General features: G+C 37.8%; 2 protein-coding genes across 2 annotated transcripts in view; both read left to right on the plus strand.

Annotated features, from left to right (window-relative positions):
* Positions 1-12,391, plus strand: part of LOC311616677 (guanylate-binding protein 1-like) — an 87,885-nt gene that overhangs the window by 43,008 nt on the left and 32,486 nt on the right. The gene's annotated exons all lie outside the window — the stretch shown is intronic.
* LOC311616676 (guanylate-binding protein 7-like) overlaps positions 1-12,391 on the plus strand; it is a 28,364-nt gene that overhangs the window by 11,209 nt on the left and 4,764 nt on the right. The window contains exons 5-9 of the mRNA XM_084872347.1: positions 3,432-3,541; positions 3,757-3,953; positions 7,479-7,724; positions 8,974-9,254; positions 11,998-12,210. Of these exons, the coding sequence (XP_084728473.1) occupies positions 3,432-3,541; positions 3,757-3,953; positions 7,479-7,724; positions 8,974-9,254; positions 11,998-12,210 (1,047 nt within the window). The remainder of the gene's footprint in view (positions 1-3,431; positions 3,542-3,756; positions 3,954-7,478; positions 7,725-8,973; positions 9,255-11,997; positions 12,211-12,391) is intronic.

Raw genomic sequence — 12,391 nt, forward strand, 5'->3', positions numbered from 1 at the left:
TTAATCAGTGATAACATTGGCAAATATGTTCTTCCATGCAGTGGGCTTTCTTATTGTTTTGTTGATGGTTTCTTTTGCTGTAAAAAAAAGCTTTTTATTTTGATGTAGTCCTGTTTGTTTATGTTTTATTTATTTTCCATTGCCCCAGGAGTAGTATCAGTGAAGAAATCGCCTCAGCAAATATTTGAGATTTTGCTGCCTGTGGATTCCTCTAGTATTTTTATGGTTTCCTATCTTATGTTTAAGTCCTTTATCCATTTTAAGTTTATTTTGTGTATGGTGTAAGTTGATGGTCTAATTTCATTTTTTTTTATATGTATCTGTCCAATTTTCCCAATACCATTTATTGAAGAGACTGTCTTGACTTCATTGTATACTCTTGATTCCTTTGTCAAATATTAACTGAGCATAGTAGTTTGGGTCAATTTCTAGTTTCTCTATTCTACTCCAATGATCTACATGTCTATTCTTGTGTAAGTATCAGGCAGTTTTGAGAATAGTGACTTTGTAATACAGCTTGATATCTGGTATTGAGATCACTCCAATTTTGTTCTTCTTTCTCAGGATTGTTGCAGCTACTTGGGGTCTTTTTTATTCCAGATGAATTTTTGGAGAATTCATTCTAGATCTATGAAAAACACTTTGGTATTTTAATGGGGAGTGTATTGAATCTAGATTGCTTTGGATAGTATGGACATTTTAATGATGTTGAATCTACCAGTCTATGAACAGGGTATGTTCTTCCATCTGTTTTTATCTTCCTCTATCTCTTTTTTTCAGTGTCCTGTAGTTTTCTGAGTACCAGTCTTTTATCTCCTCAGTTAAGTTTATTCCTACATATCTTATTTTTTTTTGGTGTGATGGTAAATGGGATTGGGTTTTTTTGTTTGTTTGTTTGTTTGTTTGTTTCTCTTTCTGTATGTTCACTATTGGTGTATATAAATTCCACAGATTTCTGGATATTAATTTTGTATCCTGCTACATTGTTGAATACATTTATTAGGTCTAAGAATTTTTTGATGGAGTCTTTAGGGTTTTCTATGTACAGTATCTTGTCATGTGCAAATAATGAGTTTTACGTCTTCTTTTCCAATTTGAATGCCTTTTATTTCTTCTTCTTGTCTAATTGCTATGGCTAGCAGTTCCAGAACTGTGTCCAACAGGAGTGGTGAAAGTGAGCATCCCTGTCTTGTTCCTGTTCTTAGGTGGCATGGTATTAGTTTTGGCCCATTGAGTATGATGTTGGCTGTAGATTTGTCATATAAGGCATTTATTATGTTGAAGTATGATTCCTCTATTCCCATTTTTCTGAGGGTTTTTTTTTTTTTTTTTTTTTTTTTTAATCAAGAAAGGATTTTGTCAAATGCTTTTTCGGCATCAATTGATATGATTATGTGATTTTTATCTCTCAATTTGTTTATGTGATGTATCACGTTTATTGATTTGCAGATATTGTACTATCCTTGTATTCCCAGGATAAATCCTAGTTGTTCATGGTATATGATCTTTCTGATGCTGGATCTGATTTGATAGAATTTTGTTGGGGATTTTGGCATCTATGTTCATGAAGGGTATTGGCCTGTAATTCTCTTTCATTGTGTTGTCTTTATCTGGTTTTGGTATTAGGGTGATGCTGGCTTCATAGAATGAGCTTGGAATTGTTCCTTCCTCTTGAATTTTTAGGAATAATCTGAGGAAGATAGATTTTAACTCTTTCTTGAATGTTTGCTAAAACTCCCATATGAAGGTATCTGGCCATAGGCTGTTGTTTGCTGGAAGCTTTTTGATGACTGCTTCAGTTTCTTCCCTAGTTACCAGCCTATTGAGATTTTTAAATTCTTCCTCATTGAGTTTTGGAAGGTTGTATTTTTCTAGGAATATGTGCATTTCCTTAGTTTGTAGGAATAGAGTTGTCCATAGTATTTTGTAACAATCCTTTGTATTTCTGTGGAGTCTGTTGTTATTTCACCTCTTTCATTTCTGATTTTATTTATTTGGGTTTTTTCTCTTTGCTTCTTGGTGAGCCTGGCTAGAGGTTTATTAACCTTGTTTGTCCTGTCAAAGAACCAGCTCTTGGTTTCATTGATCTTTTGTATTATTATTTTGGTCTCTGTCATTTATTTTCTGCTCTGATCTTTATTATCCCCCTCCTTCTGCTCACTCTGAGCTTTTCTTGTTGCTCTCTTTCTAATTCTTTAAATTGTAGAATTAGATGTGATTTACTACCAGTTTTTCTTGTTTTTTAGAAGTAGTTGTGTAGACCTATAAACACCTCTCTCAGGACTATACTCATTGTGTCCCATATATTTTGAATTGTTGTGTTTTCATTGTCATTTGTTTCCAGGATGATTTTTATTTCTTCTTTTATCTCTTTAGTAACCAGTTATTATATGATTTTCCTTTTATGTTATAGCATTGGCTTGCACTCATAGAAAAGCTGATCACCTTTCAGTCTCCAAGTGTTTGAATTTTTTTTTAAATTGTTTTTTTGTAGTTTATTTCCAATATTATGCCATTGTGGTCTGAGAAAATGCTTGATATGATTTCAATCTTCTTGAATTTGGAGAGACTTTGCTTGTGACCCAATATGTGGTCTATCTTTGAAAATGTATCATGTGTACTTGAGAAGAATGTATTTCTGAGGCTTTCAGGTGAAATGTTCTAAAGATGTCAATTAAGTCCATATGATCTAGCAAGTCCTTTAGATTGCTTTTTCTTTGCTGATTTTTTTGTCTAGAGTACTTATCCAGTGATATCAGCAGGGTATTAAAGTCTTCTACTATTATTGTATTGTTGTTAATCCCTCCCTTGATATCTTCCAAGGGTTGTTGTTTTTAATGTATTTATCATAGTTACATCCTCTTGTTGTATCTCATTTGCCTTTTATGTTATAACATTGGCTTGTACTCCTGGCAGAGTTGATTACCTTGGATGCATTTACATGTTGCTATGTATATTTTCACTTCCAGAAAGTCATCTCTGAAAGTCAGAGATTTCCCTATGAAACTTTATATCCCCAAAACTGAATCCTGTGTCTGGCATTTTTTAAATTCACCAACTTCTCATTTTTTGCACAATGAGAAGTTGGTGAATTTAATTGACTTGCATTTGTGTCACTAATAAGCTCATGGTCAAAAGAAAGTTGCAAATACATCTTACCCACTTATCATTTCATACTTCTATGTTTTTGAGACTCATTTAAATCTTTGACACACACTTATATTGTCATTCACTTCTCTTAATTGCTAAGAAACATGGGCCATGAGAGGTCTCAATGTGAATACCCAAAATGAGGTTTGAATTTACCACTGTCTTTACAGTGTATGTTATTTGTTTTACTGTACAGTTTTAGTAGAGCTGGCATAGTGCATAAACAACTGAACGGGAGAATGAATTGTAGACACCTAAGTGCCCTTCTGTGTATTTTCTAGGGGGACTCAAAAAATGACTCATGGATCTTTGCCCTGGCCGTGCTTCTGAGCAGCATGCTTGTCTACAACAGCATGGGCACCATCAACCACCAGGCCCTGGAGCAGCTGCAGTATCCTTCCAGGAACCAAACCACCATGTGTCATGGAGGCTGTGGGAATGTAACTGAAACTATTTTGTTATTGTTTTCATTCTTCTTTCATCGTGTTAATAATCATGGTTGAGGAGAAAAGGACACTGGGTGAATAGATATGTTAAAAATTGTTTCTGGGTAAGATCTGAAAATTTTGGTAGGAAATGTTTCTCATTCCTTAGCTAAGATCTCAGCTATGTAACTGAACTAACAAAGTTAATCAGAGCCAAATCCTCCCCCAGCTCTGGCGAAGGAGGTGACTCAGCAGAGTTTGTGAGTTTCTTTCCAGACTTTGTTTGGGTGGTACGGGACTTCGTGCTGGAGCTGAAGTTAGATGGACGCACCATCACTGAAGATGAGTACCTGGAGAATGCCTTGGAGTTGGTTCCAGGTATCAGAGAATGGTCTGGGTGGTGGAGGTATAACATTTGACTCTTAGTTTAGAACTCACATTATATTACTGACCAGAGGACTATAATATAAAGTTGTATACGGCAATCTCTGAACTCCAGAGATGACTTGCTAGGGTGTAAATACACATGGCAGCATGTAAATGCCTGCAAGGTGATCAACCCTGCCAGTAGTTAAACCCAAGGTAGTATTTGATCAGTGAATCCTATAATACAATACTTAAGGTCATTTTTTATTTTTTATTGAATTGAGGCATGTGCTAATGGTGATATGAACATGACAGGTTGGGTATGGTTTCAATTGTTATCAATACTGAAAAAAGTCGAGTGACTGGAATTTAAGCTGGGTGAGGAAAATTGACACCATGAAAATTTGAGGATAGCAACTGGTGTCCTGACCAGTTTGGCTCAGTGGACAGAGTATGATTTATGATTCTGGTCAAGGGCATGTACCTTGTTTGTGGGCTCAATCCCCAGTAAGGGGCATGCAGGAGGCAGCTGATCGATGTTTCTAACTCTCTATCTCTCTCCTTTCCTCTCTGTAAAAAATCAATTAAAAAAAAAAAGATATCCTAGGGCTCAAATACTGTGTTCTGATTAAATTTAGAGCTCCTCTGCTTCTAGTTGGAGAATAATGCCCATCACATTGGAAGACAGGATCAAAAAGATATCAAATGACTCATTTTTAAAATATATTTCATGTTGTCTATTTTAATGGCCCCTCAAATTAACATATTCTTCTAGTAAGACTGTCAAATCATTCATTATCCCTCTTTTATAACATCACTTTTCATTCTATAGCCTATTATCATGTTAATAGAATAAATTCATTACACAGAATAAATTGTAGCAAAGAGAAAAATGGGTACCTAGATGCATTTTTGCTTATTTAATATTTTATTTATATATTCAAGAATCATTTATTGAATAACTGATATATGCCCAGAATTATTCAGTGTGACATTGTCACATCCAAAATAATCTGATTTAGAGAACAGGTAAGGTCTTAGGTGGCATTATATTAAGCTTATATATTTATATTATCTGTATTTTTAGAAGTTGTTCTTTACTGTTCTGAGTATTGTCTGTCCTGGAAATATCATAAATTGCCATATATCTACCAGGAAATATTTGACTCTGGTTTACAACCCACAATATATTTCTGACATAAGGACTATAATATCAAAAGTATTTCTTACAATTTGGGGGATTAATTGTATCATTCAAAAATATCTAAATAGCCGAAACCGGTTTGGCTCAATGGATAGAGCGTAGGCTTGGGGACTGAAAGGTCCTGGGTTTGATTTTGGTCAAGGGCATGTACCTTGGTTGCGGGCATATCCCCAGTAGGGGGTGTGCAAGAGGCAGCTGATCGATGACTCTCTCTCATCGATGTTTCTAACTCTCTACCCTCTCTCTTCCTCTCTGTACAAAATCAATAAAATATATTTTTTTTAAATCTAAATAATAGTCAAAACTTTGGACAACATGGAAAGTCTAAAGGAAACAGTCATAAGTTTCTTCAAATGGGATGAATGTCTTCATGCCTCCTCTTCTTCAGAAGTATTTCTTCCCCCCACACCCCCCAATTTTATTAAGGTATTACATGTGTACATATCTGCCATTACACCCCCAATCCCACTCCCATACATGCCCTCACCCCCCAGTGTCTTGCGTCCATTGATTATGCTTATATGCATGGATACAAGTCATTTGGTTGATCTCTTATCTCCCCACCTCTCCCTAAACTTCTTGCTGTAATTTGACAGTCTGTTTGAATTGTTACTGCCTCTGCATCTATCTTTTTTTGTTCATCAGTTTATAATGTTATTTATTATCCACAAATGAGTGAGATATATGGTATTTGTCTTTCATTTACTGGCTAATTTCACTTAGCATAATGCTCTCAAGTTCCATCCGGGTTACTGCAAATGGTAAGAATTCTTTCTTTTTTATGGCAGCATAGTACTCCATTGTGTAAATGTACCATAGTTTTCTGATCCAGTCATCTGCTGACGGGCACCTAGGCTGTTTCCAAATCTTAACTATTGTAAATTGTGCTACTATGAACATAGGGGTGCATATATTCTTTCTGATTGGTGTTTCTAGTTTCTTAGGATATATTCCTAGGAGTGGGATTTCTGGGTCAAATGGAAGTTCCATTTTTAGTTTTTTGATGAAACTCCATACTGTTCTCCACAGTGGCTGCACCAGTCTGTATTCCCAGCAGCAGGGCATGAGGGTTCCTTTTTCTCTGCATCCTCCCCAGCACTTGTCCTTTGTTGGTTTGTTGATGATAGCCATTCTGACAGGTGTGAGATGGTACAGCATTGTCATTTTGACTTGCATCTCTCAGATAATTAGTGACTTTGAGCAGGTTTTCATGTGTTTCTTGGCCTTCCTTCTGTCTTTTTTCAAAAAGATTCTATTTAGGTCTGTTGCCCATTTTTTATTAGATCACTTATCTTCCTTTTATTAAATTGTATAAGTTGCCTGTAGATGTTGGAAATTAAACTTTTATCAGTGATAACATTTGCAAATATGTTCTCCCATTCAGTGGTCTTTCTTGTTGTTTTGTTGATGGTTTCTTTTGCTGTAAAAAAAGCTTTTTGTTTTGATGTAGTCTCATTTGTTTATTTTCTCTTTAGCTTCCATTGACCTAAGAGTAGTATCAGTGAAGAAGTTCCTTTGGCATATGTCTGAGATTTTTCTGCTTGTGAATTCCTCTAGAATTTTTTATGGTTTCCCATCTTATGTTTAAGTCTTGTCTCTATTTTAAGTTTATTTTTGTGTATGGTGTAAGTTGGTGGTGTTGTTTCTTTTCTTCTTCTTCTTTTTTTTTTTTTTTTTTGCATGTATCTGTCTAATTTTCCCAACACCATTTATTGAAGAAACTGTCTTGACTCCATTGTATGATCATGCCTTATTTTTCAAATTTTAATTAAGCATAGTGGTTTGGGTTGATATCTGGGTTCTCTATTCTATTCTAATAGTCTATGTGTCTGTTCTTATGCCAGTACAAGGCTGTTTTGAGAACAGTGGCTTTGTAATATAAATTGAATTCTGGTATTGAGATCCCACCTACTTTTTTCTTCTTTCTCAGGATTTCTATGGCTATTCTTTTTTTTATATTTATTTATTTTTATTCCAAATGAAATTTGGAGAGGTTTTTTTCTAGGTCTGTGAAATATGCTATTAGTATTTTAATGGGGAGTGCATTAAATCTATAGATTGCTTTGTAGTATAGACATTCTAATTATGTTGATTACCCCAATCCATGAACATGGTATGTTCTTCCAAGAAGTATTTCTTTTATTCCTGGCTTTGCACAAAAAATAAAAGTAAATCTGTTTGGAGGAGATTAGCATTGTGTTCATTTTCATGATTTCATAGAAGAATATATGAAAGCACAGAGAAACAATAATGCAAAGACCCCTGGAAAAGTATGTCCTTTTCTGAAGACTGTCTCACCAATCAATGCTCTTTTTTATTTTTTTCCCCTGCAGGCGAGAATCCCCAAATCCAGCATTCCAACATGCCTAGAGAGTATATCAAGAAGTTCTTTCCCAAGCGAAAGTGCTTTGTTTTTGAACGCCCTACAAATAATATAATGTTGTTACAACATTTGGAAGGGGTGACAGAAAACCAACTAGAGTGCAATTTCCAGGTTCAGTCCCAAAATTTCTGTAACTATATCTTCACAGCTGCAAAAAGCAAGATTCTCAGAGAGGGAATCATTGTCACCGGAAATCGTAAGTCTCCTTTGTTACAGCATGTCCTTCTGCATTTTACTTCATGTGATGAAGCTGTGACTGTACCTAGGGTTTGTCAGTAGTTCTGTTTCCTGCTGTATGGGATATGGAAAAGCAGAGATTCAGTCTGCACATAGACATGCATGTTTTTCACTAATGTTTTCCTATCTGAGGGATTATTGAAAACTAATGTATCTCATGAAACTAGTAAACTAATGACATAAGCACAAGATGCTGTTAAGGAGAGGAATCTGCATGATGATGACAAGACCAATGAGATGAATGTATCTTGGCAAGGATACAGAAGATATTTTGTGAATTTACACCGTTTAGAAAATATATACAGTAGAACATAAGCCACTGAAAGTTCATTATAGCTTGAGAAGAAAATTTAACTATAGTCTTATGTTCAGGCCTAGATTCATAGATCTATACCCCTAGAGTATACCTACAGGGTCCTGGGCTGAGATGTACCCATGCTTGATTTAATATTTTAGTCACCATCCTAAAATGTTTGATGATTTTTTTTTATAGGGGCCCAAATTTTCATTGGAAATTATGCTCACAAAATTATCTACTTTACCTATCTGTAAAATAAACTCTTAAAATTTATTTCTATTGGGAAATGGTTCCAGAAAACTCTTGAACATATTGGTTGAAATCATTAAGTTTAAATTATCATGAGATGAATTTGAGAACCATACAAGAGAGAATGTATAGGAGATACAATGATGTTATTATAAGGAAGTGGATTTATCCTATATAATAAAAGACTAATATGCAAATGGACCAAACTGCAGAACAACCAGTCACTATGATGTGCACTGACCACCAGGGAGCAGATGCTCAAAGCAGGAGCTGCCCCCTGGTGGTTAGTGAGCTCCCACAGCGGGAGCATTGCTCAGCCAGAAACCAGGCTCTTGACTGGTGAGTGCTGAAGAGCAGGGAGCCAAGCAGTAAGAAACAGGGAGCAGGCTAGTAGTAAGGTCCCACAGTGTGAGAGACCACATGCCAGGCTGAGGGACTCCCCTACAGTGGACAAATCTCATGCACCGGGCCTCTAGTATAGATTATAAAGGAGGAAGAGACAAGAATGAGGACAAGGAGGAAGATGGGAAGAAAAGGAAAAAAGATAAAACAGGATTCTTCATTTCAACAAAATTGCTGTTATTTTTAGAATACTGATCTCTAAAGCTTATGAAACAAGTAAGAACTTCCTGCCATTTCTTAAATATCATGTGTCATTCAGGGCTGGGAACCTTGGCAAAGGCCTATGTGGATGCCATCAACAGTGGAGCAGTGCCTTGTTTGGAGAATGCAGTGACAACTCTGGCCCAGCTTGAGAACTCAGCGGCTGTGCAGAAGGCAGCCGACCACTACAGTGAGCAGATGGCCCAGAGAGTGAGCTTCCCCACAGACACCCTGCAGGAGCTGCTGGACCTGCATGCAGCCTGTGAGCGGGAAGCCATTGCAATCTTCATGGAGAACTCCTTCAGGGATGACAACCAGGTGTTCCAAAAGAAGCTTGAGGTAATAGGTCTTAGTATATATCCTTCCTAATTTCTGGTCTTGTAGATTGATGCCAACAAGTTTTTTATAGATAGTTCATATGTTTCTCATTTTAAGAAGTTTGGGTTCATGTGAGTGACTGGGCTCTATATACTACTATTCATCATTTTTCTGAATGATTGGTTCTTTATTTCCATTATGGCAAAGCAAAGTAGCACGTGTTTATTAACAGTTTACAGAAATACTCATTATTATGTCAAAATTCTTCAGGTGAGTTCCATAAGATGCATGGTTGCTTTGCTCTGTTTACCAAGAGCTAAAAACAAGATTTAGATGTTGTACACCTGAAACTAATATAATATCATTAGGATGCCTTCCCATCTTCATTGCAGCAATGGTGCATTGTATCCTGGTCTTGTTTCTAATATATTTGACTGACTCTCTGCTACCAACTAGAGAAAACTGCTTTTAAAGGCTCATGTGTTTAGATATGCCCACTTGAGTAATCTCCATTTCTTAAAGTTAGCCACTGCCATGTAAAAAAATCTAATCAGAAGATCAATATTTAGCATATGTATAGGCCTAGAGACTATTTGTGTGGATGCCAGAAGAGAGAACTCTGGAGGACAATATAATTGTGCCTAATAAAAACACCTTCGCCTTGTTTTTCAGTCTGTCATTGACCATCCTATGAGTTCCAAAACTCTTTACTTCAATACAGAAGAAAATCAATTTACACTAATAAAAGAGAAACATGCAAATTAACCGTACCTCTGCTACACCCACCAGCCAGGCCCACTAGCCAATCAAGAGTGGGCATGAAAGTTAACCCAACAAAGATGGCGGTGTCCATGGAGCTGGAGCGAGCAGGAGGCCTGGATTATCCCTGTCAGTAGAGGAAACCAAGCTTCCCACCAACGCTTGGCTATAAAGTTTCAATTATAGAAGATAAATAAATCCCAGACACCTGCTTCCAGCCAGTCCTGGCCTCTGCTCAAGGACGCACTGAAAAAAAAGTAAAAGAAAAAAAAAGAGGGTCTGGGAGCCATCAGCCCCTCACCCAGGCTGGCCAGGAACCCCTACCCTAAAGGGGGTGTGGCCAGCCTAAAAACAGCCTTCAGCCCCTCACCCAGGCTGGCCACACCCCCATGGAGTGAGGGTCTTTGCTGAGGGGCTTGGCCATCATGCAAACAGCCCTTAGCTCCTCACCCAGGCTGGCTAGGTACCCCAGTGGGGACTCCAACCCTGAACAGCTTGAAAACAGCCCTCAGTCACTCATCCAGGCTGGCTATGCCCCCACCAGAAGGGACCCTCACCCCATGGAGGCATGGCCAGCCAAACCACAACAGGCCCTTTGCCCAGGCTGCCCCATGCCCTGGAACCCCCACCCTGATCCGGGACACCCTTCAGGGCAAACCAGCCTATCCTACCCATGCACTAGGCCTCTATCTATACTAATAAATTGGTAATATGCTAATTAGACTTGGAGACCTTCCAGGAGACCTTCTGGGCGTTCTTCTGGACAAAGCCATGGTGGCAAGGCTGAGGTAGAGGCTGTTAGAGGACAAGAGGGAAGGGCAGTTGTGAGTGATCAGGCAAAGTTGGGATGGCAGTTGTGAGTGATTAAGCTGGTGGGTGGCAGGGCAATTGGGGATAAGCAGACCAGCAGGAGGGCTAGTTGGGGTCAAGCAGGACATCAGTGGGAATGAGTTGGAGGTAATCAGGACAGCAGGAGAAGGCAGTTTGGGGTGAACAGGCCATTAGGGGACAGTTGTGGGGTGAGCAGGCTGACAGGGGGGATAGTTGGGGACAAGCAGGCCAGCAGGCAGAGTAGTTAGGGGCAATTAGGCAGGCAGACAGACAGTTGAACAGTTAGGAGCCTGCAGTCCTGGATTACAAGAGGGATGTCCAACTACCAGCTTAGCCCCATCCCGATAAACTGGCAGTAGGACATCCTTTGAGGGGTCCCAGATTGGAGAGGGTGCAGGCCGGGCTGAAGGAAACGTGCACTGGGCCACTGGTAAAATTATAATTTTTAAAGTATAGCAAAAATTTATTTCCCTATATTTTTGTACAATCAAGCCCTCATTAAAATAATTCATGAGGACTTCAAAACTCTGTTCAGTGAACACTTACCTCATTAATGGACAATTGGTTTACTGTGTATATATTTTTATCCATAGCAATCCATTTTTGCAGAGGAAGGTCTAATTTCAGTTATATTGAACTTTCCATTGCTCATTGCCAATGGATGGACCACTGTAAATCTGATGCTTGATAAAGGAACCTTTATAATACTGGATTGCATATTTGATATTTGCTAACAGAATTGAATTTAAAGGTTCCTATCAAAGAAAAAACAATCTTTATCACTATGTAAGGTGACAACAATAATTAGACATTGTGGTGACCGTTTTTGCAATGTATACAAATATCAAACCTTTACATTGTACATCTGAAGCCAATATAATGTAATATCTCAACTTAAAAAATAAAACAACCCTGGATTTTATGTGTACCAGTCCCATCATTTCACAAATGTTGAGCCTGAACACAAGAGAATTGAGGAACTTTCCACAGGTCACACAACAAATTGGTCTAATCTGTGACTAAAATGAGTGAGCTTCTTGAGCATGGTCTATGGTTCCATGCTCCAGTCCAATTCGATGCCATCAAACTGTTTCTTCTAAGAGGATCACCACTGTCTCTTCCCTTCTTTTATAACAGCCTCTTTTCTTTGCATTTTTCCACATTTTTGTGCCAGGGCATCATAGAGAAAAAGAAGGAAAATTTTTTGCTGAAGAATGAAGAGGAATCTCTCAAATATTGCGAGGCTCAGCTTACACAGCTTTCAGGTCCGCTGATAGACGGCATTTTTAAAGGAACTTTCTCTATACCTGGAGGATACATTCTCTACTCAGAGGAAATGAACAAGGTTGAACAGTCCTATGAATTGGTGCCCAGGAAAGGAGTGAAGGTGAGGAATAAAACGAGGGGGAAGAGAGTTCTTGTGGGTTGTTTTGAAAATCTGAGACAATAGGTCCATTTGTGAAGACATAGCAAAGCATAGCAATATGTGTACATTTTTACCTTTTACATCTACAGTTAGTTAAATACTCTTAAATAAGCCAGAATTTTTCTCCTAAATATTTACTGTT

Source organism: Pipistrellus hanaki (assembly GCF_964339955.1).
Source record: "Pipistrellus hanaki genome assembly, chromosome: 2".
Taxonomy (NCBI): domain Eukaryota; kingdom Metazoa; phylum Chordata; class Mammalia; order Chiroptera; family Vespertilionidae; genus Pipistrellus; species Pipistrellus hanaki.